Source organism: Daphnia magna, linkage group LG5, assembly GCF_020631705.1.
Source record: "Daphnia magna isolate NIES linkage group LG5, ASM2063170v1.1, whole genome shotgun sequence".
NCBI lineage: Eukaryota > Metazoa > Arthropoda > Branchiopoda > Diplostraca > Daphniidae > Daphnia > Daphnia magna.
Genome location: NC_059186.1, coordinates 11,394,808 through 11,419,098, shown reverse-complemented (window position 1 = coordinate 11,419,098; position 24,291 = coordinate 11,394,808). Strand labels below are relative to the sequence as shown.

The following is a 24,291-nucleotide window of genomic DNA, read 5'->3' as shown; positions in this document are numbered from 1 at the left end:
TTTTTTTGTAGATATAGCTTAGATATTCCCCTTGTTGTGTGAATTTTTTAAAATTTCTATCTGATCTCTAGTCATGATCTATAAATTCCTTTATTACACCCCCTTTTTCCCCATTTTCCCCCTTTTCCCCCTTTTTCCCCCACCCCCTTTTTCAAAAGAAAGAAAGAGGGGGTGGTGTTTGTTTTAAATAATTTTCAAAATTTTCAAAAAATTAATCCAAATGAACGATCACTGAAAACACAAAATTTTTATCATATATTTGAAAAATACATTCCAAATACTTATTGTGGTGGTCTGGTGGTGGTGGCTTAAAACAGAGGCAGGGAATTGCCGGGAACACAAACACTGTTTCGTCTGTTTGGTGCTTTGCTTACATATATTTAAAAATGAAATTTCGTGGGAAAATGATTGATCCTAATTGCATTAAGCAATTTATAGGTAGCTCCTTCAATTAATACTGCAGTAAATTAACATTTTCTTGGAATTTTCTGGCTACTAATGTGTTCACAATTTTTAAATAAAAGGTATTTTAGGTTGCATGACAAAACTTGGGAAATCATGCATTCTTAGGATTACCACAACCGATTTATATTTCATCGTTCGAGAATCTCAGACAATATCCGCCTCTCCACTTATCTGGTGTGCCCTTGATGAGGGCCATTTTTTCTCTGAATTTGGAATGGAAGGATTGAGCACTGTTGATAATGAAATCTACCTCGAGTTTGTTGCAGGTTATAGAAATAATTATTTTGGCACATATACTTACTAACACAAGTGATGAATTAAACAGAAAATGTTGCAAGAACATTGAGTGCCCTCAAGGTATCAGGCACAGCCAAATCTGTAAAAATCAAACTTACCAAGAAGCTATCATCACCTTGTCTTACTTTTGAAATTGATTTGGTACTAGAATATCCTCCTTCACATTCAAGCCAAAACTGACCTTATGTTTTCAGCCATCAGGTACTAATCATTCAAGGCTGGTTGTTCATGATATTCCTGTAAACTTGGTTCCAAGACGGCTATGGAATGACTATCTCGAGCCAGAAGCTATGGATCCAGATGTGTGATGCACAAGCTTTTACATAATTAGTTCTTTAAAATCATTTAAACATATTTATTCTTAGATATCAGTGCATATGCCTCAGCTCCGCTTAATGAAGAGTATTGTCGAGCGGATGAAAAACCTTGCTAATATGGCTACCATTCATGTGACGTCAGAGGGATTACTGACATTGACTGTTGAAACTGAGGCCGTTTCCGTTACTTCGCATTTCGATAATCTCCATGTAGAAAAGAAAAGTATCGGAAGTTCGTTAAAAATTCCAGTAGTTTAATCTAACATTTATGTTCATCATAGAAGAAGAGGAAGCCAGTGTCACCATCGAACTTAAGCGTCTATCAAATTTTCTAGGTCATGAACAACTAAACCCCCAAAAAGTCGTGTGTGGTATAGAAACGATACACTTAGCTGTATATTTGTTACGATACTAACACTTCATTATTTTCTTTTAACTTACAGATGTGTTGCAGTCGAAACTGATGCATTTGAACTTCCTAAGCGATAGTTACACTTTACAATACTTCCTACCAGGAATTAACGATCAATAACGAGAAAAAAAAACTTTCCTGAGTTCCCTTGTTGATTTATTAGAGTGGTCTTAACTTGAACGATTACATAGGGCTCACATTTACGCGCTGAATTCGGTACCTACAACTCACGGAAAACCATCGTCATCTTCTTCAGCCATTTCCTTTGCATATTCCAAATCTTGCTGTTCCCGCTCGCGACGTTCCTAGAAGAAAAATTTAATCGAATTTTTTACCATTGCCCAATACATACAACGCGGAAAATTCATGTTTGGTAAGATCTACAGTGTTAAACGCAAATACTGCATTTGGTACCACGCTAAGGACTTCAGTATTAGGCAACGCCGTTGTATTCACAATATTGCTTCTCATAATCAACTTATTCTTTTCCTGTAATTAGTCAAGGATTTGAAATTAGTCTGAAGTTACCTCTGCTGATTCCAAATCTTTGTTGTATGCCTTAGGAGGGAAGCGCATAGCTTTAACGCTCTGATTATGAATCTGAAGGCAGAAGGTGATACGCTGGTGGAAAGCCAGCTGAGGTTCCTTGGTGCTGTAGACATCAATACTTTCCTTGCTCTGCATAAATTTTCCATCGTGATCTAACCAAGCCTCGATAACTCCGTCACGAATGGCTTTGGCGACGATAAATTCTGCATCTTCAGCAGAATCTAACAAAAGTTTTTGGGCAATGTCTGCCAGAGAAATCCGTGAATATGACAAAGAGATAGCTCTAATGGCCGTCTTGATAACGTTGTGACGTAGACGGATTATGAGCGTATACGTGTGATCAGCCTAAATAAAATGATTATTTTCAGACATAAAGAAATAAAAAATATTCATAATAATTCGTTAATTCCGTTTGTGCGAAATCCAACCTGAAACGTTTTTCCGTAGTTCTCCAGCACTTGATTGAATCTGTGTATATCTCCTAGCCTCACAGCCTGCGTCATTTGAAAATACGGAGCCAAGGCATGCCGCATGGTTGATTGGCGAAATACGTGCCGTTCAGGAATATCTCCCATTAACAGCTCGACAGTAACCAAAAGTTTTTGAACTGTTTGTTTGAATCCTACTGCCGTATGCTGAGGGGCTTTCCGGATGGCTTGTAAAAGATGCGTGTGAGCCTAGACGCAACAGTTTAGTTAAACTCTATAAAATGTTGTTACTCCTTCACGTACTAACCTGAGAGTATTCCAATTGTATAGCCTTAATTCTTCCAAGATAGTAAAGATAACGAGACCATTCATTATTGCTTCCAGATTCCGGAAAGACGGATTTTGACACCAACTTGTCAGCCTAGACCACGATTTCCACAATGAATACATTACAAAAGAAGCATGTAGTGTTGGTCGATACTCACTTGATCGTACAAACTGTAGAAGAGATAGTTGCGCAGCAAACAATTTATCAAAACTGCCTGGCCCTCAAAATCTTTTCGGAGAGTGCATGTTCGTAGCCGGCTATGCAAAAAGCTAAAACATAAAAGACAATTATAAAGCGCAACGATTGGGAAAAGATAAAACACAGACTATCATGATTATTATTACTATTATTATTTTTTTTTATGTTTTTTTGTTTTTTTTTTTACCTTCGAATGGAATCCAGCTTTCCAGCAAGTTCATATGTCCTTGAGTGATAGAAGTAGCAACGGGCGGCCAACAAATCCAACGTACGCCGATTCTGCGCTATTATTTTCTGCATTAACTGGTCGGAGCAGAGCATGCCTTCTTGCATGCGCTTGTTATCGATACAATGAAGAAGAACTAACATATGGATGTATACGTCCACCTACGTAAACACTCATGATCAAAGGTTGTTTTTTAGACATTCAACTGACCAATATTACTTCTGGTAAAGGAGATGATGAGCCTTGCTTGGGATGCCTTGTTCTTTGAACCGGAGAGGCAATATCAAGAGAGTCATCTCCTCCAACTAGATTCAGCAAGTTATCTCTTTCTTTTACAGAAAAGTTGTAACTGTGAAGAATGATGCGTCGTAATACAGTGGGATTCAGTCGGCGACGAGTATTCGGCAACGATCTCAGCACTCTGAATACAAAACGTGGCTCCTTTGTTATCACTGATTTCTCTACTTGCTTTAGTTGTTCACGGATATCTGCAAAACAAAAGAAATTCCTTCATCACTTACACTTGGGAAATTTAATAATGTATTAGGATAACTAACAACTTTGATGCCCCCACCACTTTTGCTATAACACACATTATTACAACTACTATTTACAGACACCTTTTTCTATTTCAGTTCATTGCCAACACCACTTGAATGTAGATATGAATACACTAGCAAGTTCTGGCTCCAACGCAACACCCAAAATATCATTCTTTGCACCCATCTTATTAGAAGATTTAACAACAGAAATAGTTTTTCCAAATTTATCTGCTTAGTTGATCTATTACGGCAAAACAACCTGTTATATAAAGTTGTTTATGATCATTTATCGGCCAATTCAACCCATACCTTCGGTCGTCGTCGTATCAACATCCTTCACTTCTTTCTTCGTAATCTCCATTTCAACCTCTATTACAGGACTGTCGACTTCCATAGTCTCCACGGGTGGCATGTCTAGAAGACGTGTAGATTAACGATTTTCGAAATAATATATAGAAAAACCTTTGCGTTTAAATTGACTTCGTTTACAGTAATGTGGTTTTCAACATGTACCGATCTCAACGCTCGTTCGGCAGCTCGACATTACAAGGCATAAAATGTCAGTTAAATAGCGTTGCCAACTATCAGTTTATAAAATCATAATAATTTATTGGAGCTTTAAAAAAAATTAATTTGTGGAATATTTTTTTTTTATTAAACACAATTTAAAAATTTTATTTACGACTTGTTCTTGAAACTAAAATAAAACTTATTTATTTGATAGGCGATTAGGCAGGCAGGCAGCTATTGATTTTAGCAGACAACCAGACAACAGTTTCGTGACCCCAAAGGCCCAAACAGATCACATTTTATTTTGTTCATTTTCTTTCTAATAGGCTACACATGTTTATAGAATCTATCAAACATTTTTTACGCTAAACATGCTACGGCTTGGTTTTCAACTACTTGGTGGAGTAAGAACTCTACAGCCTTCTTTCTCTGTTAAAATTGAGCAAATAAGGGTAAGTAAATCGCCAAGAACTTAACGGGAATGTTATTAACATAAACTGAAAACTTCGTTTTCATATCTTGAACCAATTTAAACGACCAACATTACTGCATTTCACTGAAGTTGTTTTGTCCTTTTCTCGTAATCGTCGCCTTCCTTTATTTATATCATTTTGTTTTATTCAGACAACTTACATTCTAAAAAGACGATTTCCACCTGGCCTTGACAAAAAAAACAGGCCACCAAAACCTCTTAAAACAAAACACTTTGTTTATGATGAAGTAGACAACACAAATCTGAAAGCAGAACCAAATCTCAAGCTAATTCTTACCTCATTTGTTGAAGGTAAGTTCCTAATGCTTTTTATGAAGACTTATTGCTGTATGCATTTTTTTATTATTATCAAGGTATTGGGTTAAAGAATGATGTAGTATCAGTGCGGCCCAATTTTGGGCGTACCAAGCTCCTATCACCTGGTCTTGCCATTTATGCTTCTCCGGAAAATTTGGAAAAATTAAAAACTGAGCTGGAAAAATCAAGTGAAAATGTTCAGTCAATGCTGCATAGCTCTCGTTTCGCCGAGTTGGTAATTTTTCGTCACCTACGATCAAATCTAAAACCCGGGATATTTGATTTGTATCCGATCTTTGCAGACCCGACGGGACCTGGCTAGTTGGATTCTGGTTGTGCTCGTTAATAAAGAAAACCCTTGGACTATAGAAAAGTGGCATATTAGGGCAGCCTTTCGAAGATCTGGAATCTGTGTACCCGACCATGCTATCAAGATGGGTGACAGGACCATTACGGGACCTAACTTTGAGCTAGAAAAAAAACAGTTTCTTGTCACAGTGACGGTTGGTAAAAACTATGTGTACCACCTCAGCACTAATTAATGACCCATTATTAATAGATTAATAATTTGGAGACTACTCCGGTCCGATGTATGATCCGCCATTGGTCTTCTCTTCCAGAGCTCAGATTACCTAAAGTAGAAGGTTACTTGGAACCCCCGTATGAGCCTGTTTTTGAAGATGAAAGACAGATAATTGCAACTCTACCACTACCGCCTTTCTGTTTAAAAAAATCTGTCGCTACTTGACGACTGCGACGTTTTGTCATGTAGATCAAAACAAAATAAAGAACGACGTATCATCTAATGTGCTATTGGATCCAATGCTATTCGTCAATCCGCATGCTTTAACCTTAGGTTACAAATAATACTTCTGGGGCATAAAGTGAAACTAAACATATCGGTAACGTACTACATACAACCTTAAAATAAATATTTAATTTAAAATAAATATTTAATTAAATCCATTTATGGCCCTATTATTAAGCCAAACTACATAATTGTAAATTATAAACTACTTCCAGGAAGTATGAATTCACTAGTATTAACATCTTGAGGTTTTTCTGCATTAAAGAAGGAATGTGTTTGCAGTGCACTATGTTCTGGCAGATCCAACTGGGTATCAGCATAGGCTATATCTGACTTGATTGCATCTATTAAGGCATCTGTTACAAAAAAAAAGGAAAAAAATGATAAGTAAATGTCATAAAACAAATATAAATCTTTAATTGTTACCTAAAGACTCATATGACTGCTCAGGTCTAATGTAATTTATTATACATGTTTTCAGCATACTGCCATAGAAGTCAGACTCAAAATTATGCAAAATGTGTGTCTCCTACCAATGTATAAATAACCATAAATATTTGCAAAGTGCAAGAGTTATTAGATCTGATAACTCACCATTGATTTTTTGACATTTTTATAAAATGGATTCCAGCCAATACTCATGACCATCTTGTAAACTGGACCTCCATCGACTTTTGCATAGCCATAATAGATACCAGTTTCCAAATCATTTGGCAGAGTTTCAACAACTTCACTAGTATAGTTTGCTACAATTTTTAATGGTTTAAATTTAGTATTATAGTATGTGTTAACTGTAATACCTGTTGGGATTCCTAGCTCTTTTGAACCTCTACCAAACCCTTTCACAACAACACCTTTGGCAAAAAATGGTAAGCAACCAAGAGTTTTCGTAGTGGGCATTTTGAACTTAGCGGAATGTTGATTTGTACACGATTAAAAAGAAGAAAAAAAAGAAATGCAATGGGTGAAATTAGGTTTCAAGTGCAAAGGAGATCTTGGTAAGATCTAAGTGTCAAGGCAAACGATCGCGAAATTTTTGAACTTCCCGATATCGAATAACAGTACAGTAGTTTCACAAGGTTTTAACTTTGCTCGAGGCTAGCAGATGACACAACAGTTTTTTTCTCCAGCGAATCAGCTTAATGCCGAAATCTAAAAAAAAATCAGATAGCTTGAAGTCCTGGACTCCCGGCGCGAGAGCCCGTGCTTATTAAAATTTTTAACTTAGGAAGAAAGTGACTATAAACAAAATTGGAGTATGTTTTTCATATCCAGGACTTACGACTCAGATAGAAATAAAAATAAAATAAAAAGAATTGCTTACTTGACTTCTAGAAATTTCAACAGTGTTTCTAGCAGACGAACATATGCATTAAGAGCAAAGAGTGCGTGCAAGAAAACAACTGCACATAAACAAAGACGAAAAAATCTTTATTTTGCTACACACAAGCTGCAGAGTAACAACAGATTACTCTCAAAAATAAAAAATTTTTTTCCACATTCTAGTAGAAATGGAAAATGCAGAAGAGGTGATTTATTTGGCAGTAAGCAATGGAGAATGGATGGACGAAAAATCTCTGCAGTTGATCAAAAGTGATAATCTACCTAATAAAACTTTGCATCACGACGTAAAAATTAATGCTTTTATATAACTAAAGGTGTTGATATAAATAAGCTATGCCGATCTGGGATGACAATCCTTGGGCGTGCTGCTCAACTAGGATTGTTTCTGTTTGTAAAGCAAGTAAGCCTGCATCAAAATTGTATATATTTTTTTTGTTTATTTCCTGTTAACTGAAATTAATTCTTCATGTTGACCTCCATGTTTAAATGTACAGGTGTTGCACAGCTCTTTACAGTATAAAGCTAATTTCCCATTAACAAAATGCCGTGGACATAGAAGGCCTCATCATTCCACTGGAGGTTTTGCGAGAAAACATCCTGGCACATCTTCTTCTGAAGATGATGATTTTTTTGATGGAAGATGCATGTCTCTGTGCAAGTTGATGGAAGCTCCTTTAGGAATTGGATTGGACCCTATTGTTTGTGATGTTAATGTGTCAGACTCATATGGAAGAACAGCACTGCATTATGCAGCAGAGCAGGGACATGCTGACATCATTGATGTTCTTTTGGTAGCTGGATCTTTTGTGAATGCCATGGATTTTGAAGGAATGACACCATTGTATCTTGCTTCTGCACGCGGAAACACAGAAGCAGTGCAGGCATTAGTGCAGCATTCGGCCAATATAAATTTAAGGGTAAGTCAGTTTAAAACAAAAAATAATAAAATATCTAACGCCATGTGTTAGATTGTTTTAAATTCATTTTACATTCAAGGCGACGGATAAGTCAACTCCTCTGCATTCCGCTGCATCTAGAGGCCAGATTGAAATCCTTAAAATTTTGATAAATCACGGCTCTAAGGTTGACACACTTGACTACTCTGACAGAAGTCCCCTATATGTTGCCGCTCAGCGCGGTCATAAAAACGTTGTTGAAGTTCTTTTACTTAAAGGAGCGAAGGTCAGCATCCAACAAATTATCTAGTTGTTTTCGTTTTTGAGAACTTCTATGGATGCTATATGGACAGGTTAATTTGGAAGAAATTCATGGATATACGGCATTGTGCGAAGCTGTCTGGCAGAACAATACAGATATGGCGGAATTACTTGTCAGTCGTGGGGCACGTGTGACCACACAGTCCCATATGTTGCTTCACTGTGCTGTAACACAGGGAAATACTGCCATGGCTCGCTTACTACTGAACGCTAGGAGCGTCCCTAACCTTCGCGATGATCACGGCAATACACCTCTAATATTGGCGGCAAAACAGGTATCTGCTTTTGTTTATAAATATTTTATTTACTGCGAGGAATAGTCACTCCATATAAAGGTACACTTTTCGTTGTCAGGGCCATCTTGCGATGGTTGAGCTCTTGTTAGAGCATGGAGCTAATCCTAATTATCCAAATGCTCTTAGTGGTGTTCACCCAATCCATGAAGCCGCACAATGTATGAACGACGAAGATGTGCATGTATTCGATCAGATTTTGGAAACTTTGCAAAAATATGGTGGTCGCTTGAACATTGAAAGCTTTACCCCTGGTGATACACCGCTGCTGCGTGCCGTTGTACATCATCATCCGGAATTAGCTACTGCTTTGTTTTCTCGCGGTGCTGATCCAAATCTTAGCTCCCTTTATTCATGCCCCGTCGATATTCTTACACTAGCGATTCGAAATGGTTACACCACTTTTGCCAAAATGCTCGTTCGGGGAGGTTTAGATTTTAATCGAATTCGCGTTGATCCAGAAAGTACCAGCCAATGGCTAGTCCAATATAAATCCAGTCCTCAGCCATTACTAGATTCGTGTCGTCTAGTTATTCGACGTCAACTTGGCGAGCATGTAACGCAAAAGATAGCGCATTCTGCACTACCTGAACATTTGAGGAGAACAATTTTGTTAAAACAATGTATTCGATAAATTAATGCTATAAATCTCTAGGAATGCTCTTTGGACTAACTTATTTATTGAAAATAATCCAAGTGAAATCTTCTTGTCAAGGGTATACATTTTGTGCTTAGGGATCGCAGAGAGCTTTTCAGATCGCATAGATTAAATAATGTCGTTGACTTTCGAAAGGTGGTGAAAAGTGTGGACAAGTGTGTTTTCATGAAGTCTCCCATTTCCTGAAATCTTGATCGATCCATTTTATCATACACTATTTCCGTTTATTTCTAGATCAAATAGAAAGACTATTAAATATTCCTTCCTTGTTGTATAGCTTACACGCTAACTTCGTGTAATTTCCATGGTTACATGCATGAGCAATTTTGGTTGATCCGTTTTAAAAAATCACATATGCTTATAAAAGAAGATGAATTTGTACATTGTGTTCTTGTACCACGCTAAAGAATTACGACATTCCATGCCTCGTAATAGAAATAGAGGAACGATTAAAACAAGCACCAAGAAGATTCAAAATTACCTTCAATACAAACAGAATCAAAGGAACATTTTCATTTAGTGATCCCATCATGCCATGTGGCTTGTTTGTGCTGCCAGCAGCAAAAAAAAATCTAGTTAAACATCTGAAACCAACATATTGCCAGAATGGTCAATGAGACCGTCAATAGTTTGTTCGGTCGATACGGTCTGAAGCAGGTTTTTCACGTTGTCATACTCGGCATTAGAGGCAAAGTGCTGCACTAGCATTGCGAATGTTGGACGATTAGCCGGGTTTTCCGACCAGCAACGAAGCATTAATGAGTAAATGTCTTCAGGGCAGCGAGTAGGTTGTGGTAAACGTGCACCTTGCGCAACTACTTCTGTAGCCTGTACATAATTGAGGTACGTTGAGTCACGAAAAATAAGAGATAGAAGGGAAAAGAAGAAGGAGAGAGAAAAAAACAAAACAAAACAAACAAAAACACGGGAAGAAGGTGCTACCTCTGCGCCGGACATATCGCCATATGGCTGCTGACCGAAACTGTAGGTTTCCCAGAGAGTGACACCGTAACTCCAAACGTCGCTTGCATGGGAAAACATGCCACAACTAATGGATTCTGGAGCGTACCTGTCACGTCAACATGGAATCGTAAATCAGGACGGAAAACTTTTGAACAACAATATTTCCGAAAAATATTTACCATTTAACGGGCCATCGGCCACCTTTCGAAGCCGAATAGAAACTTTCCCCAGCACCTAAGACTCTTGACAAACCGAAATCACTTATCTTGGCTTGGTATCGTGTAGCCAAAAGAATGTTCCTTGCCGCTAAATCACGATGCACAAACTTTCGCTGTTCAAGGTAGAGCATCCCTAATTTGGATAGAAACCACAACATTCAGTATTGACGGGACAACTGTTGGTGGAATCATCAGAACTACCATCAGCGATCTGTCCAGCCCACAGAGCAAACTCGAACCGGGGACTTATGGTATGAGGGTGATCAAGAAGATAATCCAATAAGGAACCTAACGCTACCAGCTCCTGAACCTAAAAATTAACAAAAAGGGAGCTACAAGATCATTCACAGTTAGTAGGCTTCGATTTTGATGATATACCATCATTAATGGAGGGCCTTTACAAAGGGCAATAAGACGGACAATATTGGGATTCCGCAATTCCATCATGACCCGTGCTTCGCGGAGAAATTCTTCTCTGTTCGATTCAATTTGGTCATCACGTAGAGTTTTAATTGCAACTGGGATCTGCACGAAACGTATGAAACAGATTGCATATTCGATAATCTTATCCAAAAGTAAAATATTACCGAATTTCCATTCGACTGGCGTAACGATCCCCTGTAAACAAAGCCGAACTCTCCCTCGCCAAGTGTGTCATACAATTCCAACTCTTCTTTCGTAACGATTCCTAAAGCAGATGTTTACTAGTTTAAACAAATATGCTCTCGATGGTTTTAGTTTTTTTTTTCCTTCTTACCAACGCGTTTGGTGATATCTTTAGATGGGGAACTATTGATGGACTCATTCGGTGATGGAGAGCGTCTAAGATTCCGATTCGGTAAGGGCGGTGGACTGAGAGTTTGCCTTGAAACCTTTGATCACAATTTAAATAGCAAAATTGATATGAAGACAAGACAGAGAAAAAATTAATTGAAATTACTGTTCTGAACGCAATATTGTCATCCACCACAGGATAGGGTGGTTTGATGGGCCGTTGTAGCTCGGCGGGCAGACCGTCGGCATGATTCATGTAGTGACCGACGACATGTTCGAGAGATTCCAGGTAAGGACCATAATCAACATAGTAATACTGTCCTCTTTTGCAAATTTCAAAATGAAAGACACGACCAGAGTAAAGAACGGAAAGAGCATAAAATCCGGGCTTGCTTGCACTTCTTCGAATTAAAAAAAAGTTGTCTTCGTTGTACTTAGTACTGCCTTCTCTTAAACGACGCTCTGTTTCTTGTCGTGATATGGGTCCATGATACCAGTCCTCTTTTCTTGTGAACGGGAGAGGAGGTTTGTAGGACTCTGCAATTAAATGGTCTTGTTTAATGAAATAAAAAAATTACTAAACAAATATTGCGATATGCCTAAGCGTCGCGCGCATTGGTAGAAACCATTTCTTCTGGCTAAATCAGCAGGTGTTTGATCTTCTTTGGTGCGTGACAACGGAGTTACCGACATTGCCATCATAATTTTTACGCAATCGAGATGCCCACGACTAGCAGCTTCGTGCAGTGGCACCATTCCTGTGACACGGTGTCGGATTTGGGGGCTGGCTTTGAACTCCAGCAAAGTCTTGACACATTCAGGATGGTTATGTATGCAGGCATACTACACATTTTGAGGGCTATTAAAAGATTGCTTGGATGATGAAAAATACTTTTACATTACATGAAGTGGTGTGAGGTCAGCATCATCTTTGACATTAACATTTCCTCCTCCTTGAATGAGTAGTTTGAGAACTATGTTATTGCCCAAATAGGCAGCTAAATGAATTGCTGTCTGACCAATTTCATTCTTGGCATCAATACTCCTGTAGGTGCCTCCTCGGAGCAATTCTGATACTACAGTTAGGTTGCCTGTACAGAAATATTTGAAGACCTTGCAGACTGTGAACTGCTAAAAGAGACAAAACTGATAGTAAGAAATACCTTCTTTTGTAGCTCGATGTAACAGATTGCATCTGCCATGACACCTTGTATCAACAGGTGGCAGGTCTTTCTTACAAGGTCGGTTTAATGGCCCAAAAATAGAAGAGCCTTCTTTTTGACATAGGGATATTAATGTATCAAGGCCATGGACAATATACCCATCCTCTGCAATGTGATAAATAATCATAGGTATATAAAGTAATAAATTTTTTAAAATTGACTAACCAATTGAGAAAAATGCATCTGAACCATGCCTATTAATTTGGTAGTGCCTTGGTTCTCCTTGGTGACGAACACTCAATATGAAAGCTCCATCAACTGTTGGGCTCTCTCTTACCAAAAAAAGACCTTCAGTGTCATCATCTAGACAAAAATGCATCAGAAAATTTTCAATATTTTTGTGAAATAATAACTTTAATTGCACATTTTTCACAAACCATTAGTTAGTAAAGATTCTGCCTCTTGTCTACTGATTTTTCCATGAAACCATCTTAGGTCTTGGTCAGATTCGTCTCTTGAGGGTCTCCGAGACATATTGCCAAAATTATAAATATTTAATAAAAAACTACTAAAATTCACAAGAGCTACATAAAAAGTTAAAAGTCGCCTTCATCTTTTATCAGATTCTAAATCAGATGAGTCCCTGTTTCCTGTCAGACCAAACCAAAAAACCAATGCAATGTAATGAATCTGATGCACCCTTGTGGTTTGAGATAATATCAGCTGAGAGCCTGAGTCCATATTTTTTTTTTTTTTTTTTTGTATTCTGAGTTCTAGCAGACGCTTTATTTTGAAAGCGGTGGAACATTAAAACCCGCATATGCAAAGTAGTTACTTTCTTTGTAATTTGAGGTTTTGGTTGGAATTTCTGTGCTGATATTGGAAAGGTAATTGTTCTCTGTTCCATTTTTAGCTTGTAGAAGCGTGGTTAGAATTCTGTCTTCGAAATTGGCATGAATCTGAGTTTCCTCACCAGAGAACCATTGATTCAACCACATTTGCAATAGTCTGAAGGTTTCATTTTACATTGTTACAGGCTTGCACATATTCCAGCTTAAATAAAAACAAACAATGGCAGATGACATTGATATGGAGAAGCCAGCAGAGAAGGTCACAGTTAATAATGACTGTGTCATGAAAAGTGAAAAAATGTTCTCTTTGAAAAGATGGAATGCTGTAGCCATGTGGAGCTGGGATGTCGAATGTGAAATTTGTGCCATCTGCCGTGTTCAAGTGATGGGTAAGTCTCATCTCACATGCATTTTTCTTAGACAATTGAGAGATATGAACAGTCTTAAACCCTAGTTGTGGTGCTGATAGTGTATTTACATCACACTATGCAAAGATTTTATCAGTTTTAAGGTTTTAACGATCTGCTTTGAGTATAGAGGGTGTAGGTGAGTTTGTATGCTATAAAAGGTAAACAACGAAGACTATTGCTTTACAATATTTTTACCCTGCATGAAATAGTATATATACATAAATATTTTAGAATATAAAATAAGGACCATTAAAATGATTCGTACTTTGCTGGGTAATCGAAAAAGCGACTGTATCCATAAATAACGAATCCCATCATTGTTCCATTCTTATTCTAAGGCTTTCTGGGCTTTTTCTTTTCGGTGGGGAGAAAGAGGGATGAACACAGATCAGGGAGAGATTACTTAAAATTGAGGTATTTTTTTTTTATAGAAAAAGGGGAATATATGTACAAATAACTTGTTGTCACTGTTCTGACGTCCAACGCGAACACTGAACTGCTCGTCTGTCTACAATTTGGTACACTCGATATCTTTCGATTTCTTTTCGAGCATTCTTTTCTCGATATTTTCCAAACTGTGCCCCTTTGTTTCCGGTACGAAAATGCTGACAAAAAAGATGCTGACGAAGCAGAAAAAGCCGAAAAACCAGAAGGCACCGTGGGCACCGATTGTCTGGATGAGGTCATTGAAAAATTTAGTTACGGCGAAACTGCATGCCCAGTTAAAAGCTGTTGCTACAGATGCAGCGTGACCGCGAACTTTGCTGGGGAAAATTTCGCCCATCTAAAACAATTAATTTTGAAAGGGCGTTACGTTAGAATGTCGCTGAAAATAAGTAGATAAAAAAAAAAACGTACCATAAGCCAAGGAATAGGTCCGTAACCGATGGAGAAGGCCACGATGTAGACGATGAATGTAGCAAGTGGGAGCCAGCCAACGTGCTCGAGATCGTGCTCGAGATGTTGAAGAATGAAGAAGACTCCCAATGCGCCAAGGCTAACAGCCATGAAGAAGCCAGAAATGTTGAGCAAAACTTTGCGTCCAACACGGTCAATCACCATATTGGAGCCCAAAGTAGCGATAAAATTGGCTAGTCCAATGATGATGGAAGAAAGGTTGCTATCGACGCTACCGCCAGATTTTTCGAAGATAGAAACGGTATAAAAAATAACAGCGTTGATGCCGGAAAGTTGTTGGAAAAACATGAGACCCAACGAAATAAGCAGAGGACGAAGGTATGCCATTTTCATCAGTTCCCTGACTCCACCGCCTACGCTTTGGTTCTTGTAGTTGCTTTCAATCTCGAGAAATTCGTCGCTGACGTTCGTTTTGCCACCTCTGAGCCATTGAAGTGATTCCCGGGCTTCCTTGTAGCGCCCTTTAGAGATGTACCAGCGTGGTGTTTCAGGAACGAACCACATAAAAGCCAAGAAGGGTAAAGGAAGTGCAGCTCCGATGGCAGCCAATATTTTCCAGTCAATGTAAGAACCCAGGATGTAGCAAAACAAGATGCCGATATTGCCGATGGTAGTTGGTAACAAGCCCAGCGATCCGCGGACCTCTGGTTGAATGGTTTCCCCCAAGTAAATGGGCAACGTCAACGTAGTCAGACCTACGCAAAATCCCTGGATAGAGCGTCCGGCGTAGACCATTGGTAGGTTAGTAGCAAAGGTAATCAGTAACCAAGCTAGAAAATCAAATGAAAGCAAACGTTGAAATTACAATCCGAGAACAGTTAGATGGCGTTGGTGTGAATTACATAGTATGTAAGGGGGACCCGTAGCCATAATGGCCTTCTTCCGGCCGAAATGCTCGACGATGCTTCCACCAACGATACCGCCGATCAGAGCGTTTAGTGGCATTAAACTTCCGATCCAAGACGCCTAATAATTATTTTTTTCTTTAAATGATTTCTTCTACTTTTTATTTCTTTTATTTTTACTAACCTGTTGATCGTTGACGGGGATTGAACTGTTAGGTTGTGTCATAGAAGCCAGGGCAGGAGACGTATAACCGGAAGAGTAACCCTCTATCATAGCTGCGATGGCAAGGGCTAGCGAGGCCAATACTTGTGGAAACAACCTTCCCCGACTTTTGCGACTTAGTGGTTCCGTCTTGGATGAAGCGTCTGGAAAGTTAGGCATTTCTGGTAGATTCGATAACCTTTCGAGATTTTTCTTCTCGTCCAATTCATCCACCGCCAGATTTTCCTCTTCGTTCGAATCAGGGGCTATGATAGGACTCAGGGCAATCGACGATTCGCTGACGGCCAGGACCGATGGAACATCTAATGGGTCTTTTGAATCGGAAATTTTGAGACGGGCCTGTGCCAACGTTTGAGCGAGCTGATGATAAACGTTAGATGTTTGGTCAACAGTGGCCTCGCAACTCGAACAAGAATAGGATCCAGTCGAATTATCGTCTTTAATCCAGCGATAGCTAGATGGCGAGTCAGTTCCGGCCGAACTCAAATCGCATCCGCTGTCGCGGTTTCTAGCTTCACGCTTGTCAGCAGACATCATGAGGGCGTGGATTTTACTGCTGTCCAATTGGCAGCCTTCTGTAGCACTGAGAGCAGCTTCGGCATCGCACCAAATTGGAGGTGACTGACTCGTAGCGGACATCTTTAGGGAGTTTTTTTTTTTCTTCTTCCACCTTCTAATGCACGTACTCTCGATGTATCTGCAAGGTCAGAAAAAAAAATTAAAGGTCACCGGATTAACAATCGGGTTTCCCCAAAAACAAAAAGGATATCCTGTTTCTAAGTCACTATTTACACCGTTCAGTTTGTACAAGACTTGCCTTCGCGTCGAAGGCTTGGTGTTTAAATTTAGCGGTCAAATATGTTATCGATCATGAAATTCTAGATTAACTTAGTGCATGCATAATACTGTAACAATAACGATAGAACTAGCGATATTCTTTCAAAGACGTTTGCACATTTTGCTGTTGCCACTTTGCTACTCTATTATGGTCCAAGGCATTAGCCCAAGTAAATGCAAACAAGAGTTCTAAAATGCTATTCGAAAAATCTTACTTACCAATTTCCGAGAGGATATAAAGTGCCTTGAAGAGATGTGTTGACTCCGAATTCGATTGAGTGTCTGTGATGAGTCGGTGGGGTCAGCATGTCTTTTTATACTTCCCGCCAGGGCCTACCCCGCGCCACTCAGTTCCTCAAGCAGGTTTCATCCCTCCTCTTTTTCATCTCGTCTGTCGCAAGAAGTCCAATCGGCCTAACCATGTATCACAACGCCAACCCCCCAAAAGTCGTACCATATCCTCCTTTTTCTGGTTTTATTCCTACCGGAGTCCTAAAATTTACCCGTTCTTTTCGTTATGGCAAATGTAATGCCTATTGCGACATGGTTTTTCAGGAAAAATCCTCTGCCTGCTAGTCCTCTTATTGGCAAAATATGATTCAGCATTCGAATCAAATCCACTTTTTTTTTTGCACCCAATGAGTGGGTCAATATTGACTTGAGTCAGTGAAAGTGAATGTTTTAAAAATAACGTGATGGTCTATCGAGAGGCTGATATTGAAAGGTCAATAATGCTTGGCGGCCTAGTTTAAACCAGCCGAAAGCAGTTTGAACAGGAACTATTTCCCTTTTAACCTATCAGGGGGTGGATGGGTTCCGTACAGGTAGGAAATTTCAAAAGAGGTCTTGGGGGAGATTTTGGGGTTTTCTAGTGTCGTTCCTATATTCACAAACCCCCTGTAGACCTAAACGGGCCATCAAGATTTTAGTAACGTTAGAAAAACCCACCTGTAGGAAAGAAATATTAGTTTGCCAATATCTTGTTATAAAAAGAGAAACCTGGTCCCATCAGCCGTATATCATCGATAACACGACGTTGTGCTTGACAAACGAACTTTTAATTGTTTTTTTTTTTTTTTCGTATTTCCTGCTTGTTGTGTCGGAGATATCCCCCACGTCTCCGATCGGATAAGATTCAACGTAGGGCGATGTTCATCCTTTTTTTTTTTTGCTTTTGTTTTCTCTCTTTGCCTTCTCCCCCTCCTTCTTAGCTTTAAATATACAGGTCATAGGCATAAAAAAAAACATGAAGGGATGTTTATCTTCCCACTACGAAATACCACGTACCAGTTCTTGTCTGGTACGGTGAAGGACGTGGTGGATTTTTCCCTTTTCTGGTGGTAAAACGGTTTTCCTCTTAAGAATCCCCGATTCACCATAAGAAAGGCCCTATCTGACATCAAACCTTACTCTACAACGTAATTAAACAAAAGAAGAAGCAAATCCCAATGTATCTAAAAATATAAGCAAAATGATGTAACTTAAAGGGGGGGGAGTATTATTTGAATTACGATGGTTCATTCACGTCTGACGTATTTTAGGTTTTATTCGATTTTGTGCGGTTGAATTTCTTCTTCGAAGATGTTGTTTATAAGAAAATAGGGATGACGAAATAGGGTCTGTTTGGAGCACGTGATCGACCGACCAAAGGCCAGAGGTATAACTTTTCAGGATCAGGGAACGATTGAAATGAACGATAAAATGGGGGAAAAGAAAATAACGGGTAACCTATAACAAGTTTAGAATTTCTAAGAGAAAGGCAACGTGGGGTCTTCTTTTTCTCCCTTCTTTTGGGCGTATTGGGATAACAGGAAATTGATTTTAAAATGTTGTCCTAGTCCTTCCTTGAAAAGAAGGAGTAGTCGAAGGTCGAAAGAGTGCAGTGAACGAGCCGCTCATGACCTTACCCAACGTGACAACATGGGAGCCTCGATAACCATTTTCTTTTTTTAGTTCTTGAAATTCTAATTTTCATGCCGTTTTTTAAATAGAATTTTTTAAAGCAAATGGAAAAAAGATGAAAATAACTTTTTCTTTAATTTGTTCCCAATACAGATGCCTGCCTACGTTGCCAGGCCGAAAATAGGAATGACAAGGAACAAGAAGAGTGTGTAGTTATCTGGGGCGAATGCAACCACTCATTTCACAACTGCTGCATGAAATTATGGGTGACATCAATAGTTTAATCCTATCTCAATGTACTGAGTATAATGATATTAAGTGGTGTTCCATGCAGGTCAAGCAAAACAACAGATGCCCTCTATGTCAACAAGAATGGTCCGTCCAGCGAATCGGAAAATGATGATCTTGATGCGTTTTTTTGTGATCTTAAGAAAGAAAATTCCAATTTTCCCTTTCATTTTAAAACATTTCTTAATGCTAATACACAACGACTCGTAATTGTTATTTTTATGTGTATTTTTCTTTTTTTTTGGTAAAAAAATTTTTGTAAGGATTTTTTTTACTACATGGATTGATCTCATGGTAACTCAAATTAACTTTGTGTTATTGGATTTAATTGTTACATTTTTCTTACTTTTTTTTTAGGTATTATTGTTATTTACGATTGAGGAACCAAGTCATCAATACAGCCAAAACTAAAGTCAAGTGAGACAAAACAGCACTACCAACAGCACCACTGCAACGCATGCCAGAGTGGCTAAAAGTGAATTTCACCTGGTCAGGTGTATGACAATCTTTCTCTGTATAAGGGAACACACGAAAGAAAACGAAAAAATCGAGTTACGTAATTAATTTGTTCGTCAACTTATTTTTTAAATTCTCCCATTTTACCTGAACAGGGCATGTTATCATCAATGCTAGCAGGAGCAACCGAAATGTAGATGTTTCGTACAATGATTCGGTACCATTTTACCACACGGCTGATTGAATTTAAATTCGATGGTATCCCCAGCCTTCAAGGCACTCTTGCAGTTATCACCGGTTCCTGGACGTTCCTTTGTGGTCGAGACGCAGTATCTTGCCAGGCCATACATGCTCTTGAACTGTGGATATAAGGATGGATGACGGTAAACAAATCAATATCGGTAATCTCCTATTAAGCAAACAAAGAAGGTAAACTGACCCTTAAGTATAGTTCGTTGCTGCTGTAAAAGTTCTCCGGACCTAGACGGAAATATTGGACCGTGTGCGCGTTAAGAAATCCTGTGTACACATATTTGGCTTCCGTGGTATTGGAACTTGTACTGAGGTCTTTGCACTCGGGATAAGACAGACGAGCTCCGACTGTTGGGAAATAATTGTCACTTATGAACATATCCTAATTAAATATAATTCATTTCCATCATACCGGTTGCCAGACGTTTAGCGATTTCAGGAGCAGCTTCGTAGTATTTGGTGAACTGACCCATGCGGATAATGTCACGATCGAAATTGGCCACAAATGGACGGAGTTCCTCGGGACTAGCCAGGGTGGCGAACATGATGTGAACGTCTAAGCAATATTTAAAAAATAATAATAAATTAAGTTTCACAGCGAGCGCCAAATCCTGCGGGGTTGAACCATTCTTCATTACCTGGCATTTCTTGAAGCATTTTCAGTAAAACTGATTTGATCCTGTCCTTCTCAGCAGAGATGCTCGATGTCACGAAAAAGAGGATTGAGCGCTTGTTGGCACCAGCAATTTTGTTAGCTTTTTCTGAAGACCGTTCGGTCAAAATTCGGGAGCGAGTTCGATCCAAAGTGTCGGCTACGCGTCGCTCACTGTTTCCTATGTTTGCATAATTTTCTTTTTCAAATATACTATGCGTAATGTTAAATTCAATTTGTGTACCGATAGGAAGGCTGGAGATGCTGCAAGCTAATTCGGCTCTATTACGCGTGACGTTGAGATCCAAGAACGGAGTTCCGTCCTTGCTTGAGACGACTTCCATCCGGCTTCCGCCCAATTGGATATCTAGCGCCAAAGCCAGCGCTCTGTGTAATATAAATCGTAAAATTTGATTTTGTTGGTTAATAATCTTTAATTGAAATCAAAAGGTATTACGAAGCGAGATCTTTCTGGCTATAGATACTGACAGCATCCGTGTTCTGGTCAATAACAAAGGTAAGATCGGTGTAGGTAGCTGGTGTAGGCTCGCCTGTCGGTTGGGTGTAAGCGCCTTTGCACTGCGTGAAATCCATGTCGTTAGAAGAGCCTAAGTGTTAAAAAAAAAACGGTGCTTGAATAAACTAGAAATAATTTTCAGATATTAACAATTTTTTTTTTTTTACTCAGGTATCCATCGACGAAAGAAAAAATTGCGTTCATTGTCGTGTTGACGTATTGGCCAATCTGATCTGCTGGTTTAACTCCGGGAAGAACGGTTGGAGCGCCATCAATGCCGCGAGAGTACATAACCAAAGCAGCATTCAAGGACTATTGTTTAAAAATGCATTCCATGAGATTTCATCGAATGGTACGTACGTGAAAAATGAAAAATTACCTGTTCTTTAAGCATCGCCTGATCAATAATTTCATCATCCCTGTAATTGTAGAGACGATTGCAAGCACGATACTTGGTGTCGCCGTGGATACCAGTTTCAGAGTAGTACATTTCCAGCACAGCCGACAGTTTCAAATAGCTGCTGGTATCCCAGGTGGCCATACGTTTAGCCATCAACAAACCTGATGTGCAACATCAACACGAAAAAACATTGCACAACTCATGCTCAGCATAGTGAAATGTGCTTGGTTCTTACCGTCAACACCGCCATAAAACTCGGCATTAGTCAGCATGGAATGTTCCCTGGTATTCAGCTTGTACTCACGCGGACACAGCGAGCAGTTCCACTGACCATCGGGACCGAAGCTTTCCATTTTCCTGGGTGTCCTCAGCAGAGACGTTTGAGCGATATCAGCTAACAGTCGGAGAGAAAATTTATCATTTGATTGAAACCAAAAAGGTATTGAATAAAATTATACCTGCTAGCGTAGCTACCCAAATGCTTTCGACAATTCTGTCCATTGAGCTTTCCGAGATTTCCATTGCAGGATCTTTAATGAGGTCTTTTAACTGCCATGTAAGCAAAATGGTAAATTAAAAATGTTTCGATTGATTTAAGAATATATTTTATGTAGGAGAGGTGCGTACCGGAGCACTTTGAGGTTCGCTACCGGCAGCAATACCGGCCAGAACGGGACCAGCCGCTACAGTGCCGTACTTGGTGTGAACGACACCGACTTCTAGCGGCTGAGCAGCAATGGCGTCGGCTTGACGACGTTTACGGTTCCAGAAACTTGTGTCGGAGCTGTCGTCATCAGATGGGCCGTAATCTTCACCCATATCTACTGCTCCATTGTCATCAGCAACCTCCTCTGTTGGCTCTTCGACCATGTCTTCTTGAACGTCTTCAGGGGCGTCTTCTGGAACGTCTTCTGGAGCGTCTTCTGGAGCGTCTTCTGGAAGCGTCTTCGGGTTCGACAGCATCTTCCGCAACGCTTTCTTCCATCACGTCGTCCTCTGTTCGTTCGGCTGATTCCACCATTGGAGTTTCTTTATTTTCTCCGCTCTCACGATTTTCTTCAATTGAATTTTCATGTTCATGTTCGACGGCGTCTCCCTCCGACGTTCTAAAAGTAAGCCATTCATTCTGGTTATTTTTCGTGATCTGTTAACGTAAACTAAGGAGTCGAGCTTACTCCTGTGAATCTTTGTCTTTAACGTCTTCCGTTCCATGATGCTCCGTGTGGTGATGTTCGTGTCCTTCAGATTCCTCGGAATCAGTGTCGATCAGGGAGCGTCCTACCGTTCCGCGCGTGTCCGCACGGGCCGTGTGGTTCACTGTGTACGAAAGCATCCAATGCATTGAGCACTGCGCCCGGCATACAGGGAAAAAGAAAAAAAAAGAGGTAAGAGATTGATATTGTGGTATCGTACGTGGTAGGTACGTGGCCTTTATAATCAGCTGACCAATAGAAATTTCTTTACAGTTGGTGCAGAACAAATACCTACGAGTGAACAACACCAAACCCCTGTGTGTTTGACCCAAAGTGGTTGTAGATAAGAGTAGAACGTTTTATCTCCCTCTTTCGTATTTTCTTTGGGGAGGGGGGCTTTATTTTTTTTTACATTATTGCAGTTTGATAAGTGGTGAGATTTTGAACGATGCTTTTCTTGAAAAATCAACCAAATAAATGTTGAAATTGTATACCTTTTCTTCCATAGTCAAAGAAGATTCTGGGAAATCGCTCGCTATACCGGGCACCAACCTCCATTGCAGACGGTATTTGTCACTTTCAGCACGTTCATTGACAACAGGGACAACATCCGGACCAGCATCGGGTATGTCAATGATACCGTCGTAACGGAATCTTTTAGCATAACCATTTCAAATTTTGAGATACGGTACGTAAATAAATGTGTGTATGTTTTAGAGCGGAATGTTAAAGGACAACGCAGTACCTGTGGATGAGTGTGCTGGCCATCTTGCCCATAGTCCAAAGAGCCGTGTCGGGATGAGCTTCAACCTTGCGGATGAGGGCTACAAGGTTTTCCATAGAGTTCGGCATCCGGCGGAATCGGTCGCTAATAGTTTTGTTCACGTAACACAGGGCCAAGTTGTCAGGAATGCGGGTTGGCCATGGATCACTAGCCCAGGCCGTTGCGGCAAATATCGCTATTCATCATAAATAGTGAGTGGAAAACAGAGGGGGGGTTAGAAAATAACAATAATCTTGATAGCAAACATGTGAGAAATTCGAATTTTTTTCATATCGTTCAAGACGCCGGCCGGCACTTGAAAACGTGTAATTTCTACATCTCCTATCTTATTTTTTTGGGGCTTTCAGACACGAGATAAGCCGCCCTTGGACTAGTTGCACCAACGGAATTTGTTTTTCAAATAGACTCGCCCAAGTAAGGTTTTAAATTACTTACTTATAATAAGCAAAACTTTCATTTTGAGGAAAGAGGGACCTACATGAAAAATGACAAATGAAAATTTTAATTGCGCTGATCGAAGTGCGTGAAATGTCAAATGTTACCGGAACTCCAGTCAGATCCTTGAGGTAGCTGCCCGAACGATAGATACCTTGATACAATTCAAATAGAATTTAAAATTTAGAAAGAAAATGCGTTTGAAATAGTAGCGATTCTCAGCGTGGACACTGAACAAGAACAGACAACGCCTTACTTTCACCGGCAGCTGACGGGACGAGTCTTGTGCACGGGAGGGTTTGCAGCCAAGTCGCGATAAAGTACATTTTTTATAGTTTAAAACAGTTGCTACAGGCCCGGTGCCATCTTATCTTTTCACGCTTCTCGAACGAAGAGGGGCGAGAATGGCCGTCAGATGCAAGAGATTACAATGAGCAGACCATTGCGCCCTACATCAGATAACGTGCGTCGTTTGACCAGCCATAAGTTGCCCATTGAACCAACAACCTTTTGCTGCATGTTTTTTTCTCACTCGCAAGTATCAAACTTGGTCAGCGTTTCCGGACGAGTATCACCATTTCCCCATCGTTTCGTGAGAAATATGAGAATAGTTCCGTTAGTCAAAGTCGGATATTACGTAAATGAACTGATATTTTAGGATATCACGATTGGTACAACATTCACCCCCCACACGCAAAAAATTCCAAATGAATTCGGTCGCAAGGCCTGGATCGATACTTGCACAGATACATTGTCAATACGTTGTATTGGTAATACTAATCGTAGGTGTGCTTTGTTTTGACAGCACATATTCATGAGTCCAAATTC

At 39.7% G+C, this 24,291-nt stretch overlaps 9 protein-coding genes across 11 annotated transcripts; 4 read left to right on the top strand and 5 right to left on the bottom strand.

The window, feature by feature from the left end:
* The first annotated feature begins 186 nt into the window (after positions 1 to 186).
* Positions 187 to 1,858, top strand: LOC116923364 (checkpoint protein HUS1). 3 transcript variants are annotated; one of them, XM_032929816.2, is made up of 7 exons: positions 187 to 438; positions 525 to 731; positions 791 to 903; positions 957 to 1,064; positions 1,128 to 1,311; positions 1,361 to 1,450; positions 1,523 to 1,858. In XM_032929816.2, exons 1-7 carry the CDS (start codon positions 387 to 389, stop codon positions 1,609 to 1,611), a joined length of 843 nt encoding a protein of 280 aa, XP_032785707.1. In that variant the 5' UTR covers positions 187 to 386; the 3' UTR covers positions 1,612 to 1,858. The 3 variants fall into 3 exon arrangements, with proteins under 3 accessions (XP_032785707.1, XP_032785709.1, XP_032785708.1); XM_032929818.2 differs by having other exon boundaries at positions 188 to 438; positions 1,128 to 1,302; positions 1,364 to 1,450; XM_032929817.2 differs by having other exon boundaries at positions 192 to 438; positions 1,128 to 1,302.
* Positions 1,626 to 4,321, bottom strand: LOC116923363 (probable 26S proteasome non-ATPase regulatory subunit 3). Its single transcript, XM_032929815.2, has 8 exons — positions 4,072 to 4,321; positions 3,440 to 3,708; positions 3,182 to 3,381; positions 2,954 to 3,065; positions 2,776 to 2,889; positions 2,469 to 2,717; positions 2,020 to 2,385; positions 1,626 to 1,796 (listed from the first exon to the last, which is right to left on the bottom strand). The coding sequence occupies exons 1-8, from the start codon at positions 4,172 to 4,174 to the stop codon at positions 1,719 to 1,721; spliced, it is 1,491 nt and encodes a 496-aa protein (XP_032785706.1). The 5' UTR covers positions 4,175 to 4,321; the 3' UTR covers positions 1,626 to 1,718.
* Positions 4,322 to 4,524: 203 nt separating this feature from the next.
* Positions 4,525 to 5,868, top strand: LOC116923361 (39S ribosomal protein L9, mitochondrial). The gene is made up of 5 exons (XM_032929813.2): positions 4,525 to 4,724; positions 4,897 to 5,056; positions 5,119 to 5,297; positions 5,365 to 5,565; positions 5,622 to 5,868. The coding sequence occupies exons 1-5, from the start codon at positions 4,644 to 4,646 to the stop codon at positions 5,808 to 5,810; spliced, it is 810 nt and encodes a 269-aa protein (XP_032785704.1). The 5' UTR covers positions 4,525 to 4,643; the 3' UTR covers positions 5,811 to 5,868.
* A 146-nt stretch (positions 5,869 to 6,014) lies between these two features.
* On the bottom strand, positions 6,015 to 6,971 carry LOC116934448 (riboflavin kinase). The gene is made up of 4 exons (XM_032941977.2): positions 6,671 to 6,971; positions 6,465 to 6,616; positions 6,297 to 6,399; positions 6,015 to 6,226 (listed from the first exon to the last, which is right to left on the bottom strand). Exons 1-4 carry the CDS (start codon positions 6,768 to 6,770, stop codon positions 6,069 to 6,071), a joined length of 513 nt encoding a protein of 170 aa, XP_032797868.1. The 5' UTR covers positions 6,771 to 6,971; the 3' UTR covers positions 6,015 to 6,068.
* Positions 6,972 to 7,190: 219 nt separating this feature from the next.
* LOC116923360 (ankyrin-1) lies at positions 7,191 to 9,840 on the top strand. The gene is made up of 6 exons (XM_032929812.2): positions 7,191 to 7,463; positions 7,529 to 7,614; positions 7,709 to 8,131; positions 8,211 to 8,396; positions 8,464 to 8,706; positions 8,786 to 9,840. The coding sequence occupies exons 1-6, from the start codon at positions 7,382 to 7,384 to the stop codon at positions 9,356 to 9,358; spliced, it is 1,593 nt and encodes a 530-aa protein (XP_032785703.1). The 5' UTR covers positions 7,191 to 7,381; the 3' UTR covers positions 9,359 to 9,840.
* On the bottom strand, positions 9,645 to 19,464 carry LOC116923359 (tyrosine-protein kinase HTK16). The gene is made up of 14 exons (XM_045173744.1): positions 19,460 to 19,464; positions 12,938 to 13,084; positions 12,726 to 12,863; positions 12,501 to 12,665; positions 12,241 to 12,428; positions 11,937 to 12,180; positions 11,504 to 11,874; positions 11,321 to 11,435; positions 11,151 to 11,251; positions 10,942 to 11,088; positions 10,765 to 10,873; positions 10,525 to 10,696; positions 10,325 to 10,451; positions 9,645 to 10,210 (listed from the first exon to the last, which is right to left on the bottom strand). The coding sequence occupies exons 2-14, from the start codon at positions 13,032 to 13,034 to the stop codon at positions 9,959 to 9,961; spliced, it is 2,226 nt and encodes a 741-aa protein (XP_045029679.1). The 5' UTR covers positions 13,035 to 13,084; positions 19,460 to 19,464; the 3' UTR covers positions 9,645 to 9,958.
* Positions 13,231 to 18,990, top strand: LOC116923357 (RING-box protein 2). Its single transcript, XM_032929808.2, has 4 exons — positions 13,231 to 13,387; positions 13,537 to 13,740; positions 18,640 to 18,752; positions 18,821 to 18,990. Exons 2-4 carry the CDS (start codon positions 13,572 to 13,574, stop codon positions 18,884 to 18,886), a joined length of 348 nt encoding a protein of 115 aa, XP_032785699.1. The 5' UTR covers positions 13,231 to 13,387; positions 13,537 to 13,571; the 3' UTR covers positions 18,887 to 18,990.
* On the bottom strand, positions 13,806 to 16,957 carry LOC116923355 (facilitated trehalose transporter Tret1-2 homolog). Its single transcript, XM_045173745.1, has 5 exons — positions 16,804 to 16,957; positions 15,709 to 16,444; positions 15,522 to 15,645; positions 14,620 to 15,449; positions 13,806 to 14,545 (listed from the first exon to the last, which is right to left on the bottom strand). The coding sequence occupies exons 2-5, from the start codon at positions 16,384 to 16,386 to the stop codon at positions 14,270 to 14,272; spliced, it is 1,908 nt and encodes a 635-aa protein (XP_045029680.1). The 5' UTR covers positions 16,387 to 16,444; positions 16,804 to 16,957; the 3' UTR covers positions 13,806 to 14,269.
* On the bottom strand, positions 18,985 to 23,792 carry LOC116923353. Its single transcript, XM_045173751.1, is given in 20 exon segments — positions 18,985 to 19,286; positions 19,378 to 19,432; positions 19,434 to 19,589; positions 19,670 to 19,830; positions 19,895 to 20,038; positions 20,121 to 20,315; positions 20,379 to 20,521; positions 20,592 to 20,742; positions 20,819 to 20,963; positions 21,031 to 21,212; positions 21,287 to 21,445; positions 21,510 to 21,600; positions 21,679 to 22,008; positions 22,010 to 22,157; positions 22,227 to 22,399; positions 22,739 to 22,898; positions 22,990 to 23,203; positions 23,464 to 23,502; positions 23,571 to 23,617; positions 23,720 to 23,792. Coding segments are annotated over 18 exon segments (2,775 nt in total). The 5' UTR covers positions 23,486 to 23,502; positions 23,571 to 23,617; positions 23,720 to 23,792; the 3' UTR covers positions 18,985 to 19,140.
* Positions 23,793 to 24,291: the final 499 nt, after the last annotated feature.

Excerpts from the sequence above, each read along its gene's own strand:
- LOC116923364 (XM_032929816.2), top strand. The coding sequence starts at position 387 with ATGAAATTTCGTGGGAAAATGATTGATCCTAATTGCATTAAGCAATTT. Across the intron at positions 732-790 it reads CTACCTCGAGTTTGTTGCAG|AAAATGTTGCAAGAACATTG; the intron begins GTTATAGAAATA and ends TGAATTAAACAG. Across the intron at positions 1,065-1,127 it reads CAGAAGCTATGGATCCAGAT|ATATCAGTGCATATGCCTCA; the intron begins GTGTGATGCACA and ends ATTTATTCTTAG.
- LOC116923363 (XM_032929815.2), bottom strand. The coding sequence starts at position 4,174 with ATGCCACCCGTGGAGACTATGGAAGTCGACAGTCCTGTAATAGAGGTT. Across the intron at positions 3,382-3,439 it reads CATCATCTCCTTTACCAGAA|GTGGACGTATACATCCATAT; the intron begins GTAATATTGGTC and ends GTGTTTACGTAG. Across the intron at positions 2,890-2,953 it reads TCTACAGTTTGTACGATCAA|GCTGACAAGTTGGTGTCAAA; the intron begins GTGAGTATCGAC and ends ATCGTGGTCTAG.
- LOC116923361 (XM_032929813.2), top strand. The coding sequence starts at position 4,644 with ATGCTACGGCTTGGTTTTCAACTACTTGGTGGAGTAAGAACTCTACAG. Across the intron at positions 4,725-4,896 it reads TTAAAATTGAGCAAATAAGG|ACAACTTACATTCTAAAAAG; the intron begins GTAAGTAAATCG and ends TGTTTTATTCAG. Across the intron at positions 5,298-5,364 it reads GCTCTCGTTTCGCCGAGTTG|ACCCGACGGGACCTGGCTAG; the intron begins GTAATTTTTCGT and ends CGATCTTTGCAG.
- LOC116934448 (XM_032941977.2), bottom strand. The coding sequence starts at position 6,770 with ATGCCCACTACGAAAACTCTTGGTTGCTTACCATTTTTTGCCAAAGGT. Across the intron at positions 6,617-6,670 it reads AGAGCTAGGAATCCCAACAG|CAAACTATACTAGTGAAGTT; the intron begins GTATTACAGTTA and ends TAAAAATTGTAG. Across the intron at positions 6,227-6,296 it reads GCAGTCATATGAGTCTTTAG|ATGCCTTAATAGATGCAATC; the intron begins GTAACAATTAAA and ends TTTTTGTAACAG.
- LOC116923360 (XM_032929812.2), top strand. The coding sequence starts at position 7,382 with ATGGAAAATGCAGAAGAGGTGATTTATTTGGCAGTAAGCAATGGAGAA. Across the intron at positions 8,132-8,210 it reads CGGCCAATATAAATTTAAGG|GCGACGGATAAGTCAACTCC; the intron begins GTAAGTCAGTTT and ends TTTACATTCAAG. Across the intron at positions 8,707-8,785 it reads TAATATTGGCGGCAAAACAG|GGCCATCTTGCGATGGTTGA; the intron begins GTATCTGCTTTT and ends TTTCGTTGTCAG.
- LOC116923359 (XM_045173744.1), bottom strand. The coding sequence starts at position 13,034 with ATGTCTCGGAGACCCTCAAGAGACGAATCTGACCAAGACCTAAGATGG. Across the intron at positions 12,864-12,937 it reads AGAATCTTTACTAACTAATG|ATGATGACACTGAAGGTCTT; the intron begins GTTTGTGAAAAA and ends ATTTTTGTCTAG. Across the intron at positions 10,697-10,764 it reads GGCTGGACAGATCGCTGATG|GGATGCTCTACCTTGAACAG; the intron begins GTAGTTCTGATG and ends TATCCAAATTAG.
- LOC116923357 (XM_032929808.2), top strand. The coding sequence starts at position 13,572 with ATGGCAGATGACATTGATATGGAGAAGCCAGCAGAGAAGGTCACAGTT. Across the intron at positions 13,741-18,639 it reads CTGCCGTGTTCAAGTGATGG|ATGCCTGCCTACGTTGCCAG; the intron begins GTAAGTCTCATC and ends TTCCCAATACAG. Across the intron at positions 18,753-18,820 it reads ACTGCTGCATGAAATTATGG|GTCAAGCAAAACAACAGATG; the intron begins GTGACATCAATA and ends TGTTCCATGCAG.
- LOC116923355 (XM_045173745.1), bottom strand. The coding sequence starts at position 16,386 with ATGTCCGCTACGAGTCAGTCACCTCCAATTTGGTGCGATGCCGAAGCT. Across the intron at positions 15,646-15,708 it reads TCCCCGTCAACGATCAACAG|GCGTCTTGGATCGGAAGTTT; the intron begins GTTAGTAAAAAT and ends AATAATTATTAG. Across the intron at positions 15,450-15,521 it reads GGGTCCCCCTTACATACTAT|CTTGGTTACTGATTACCTTT; the intron begins GTAATTCACACC and ends TTGATTTTCTAG.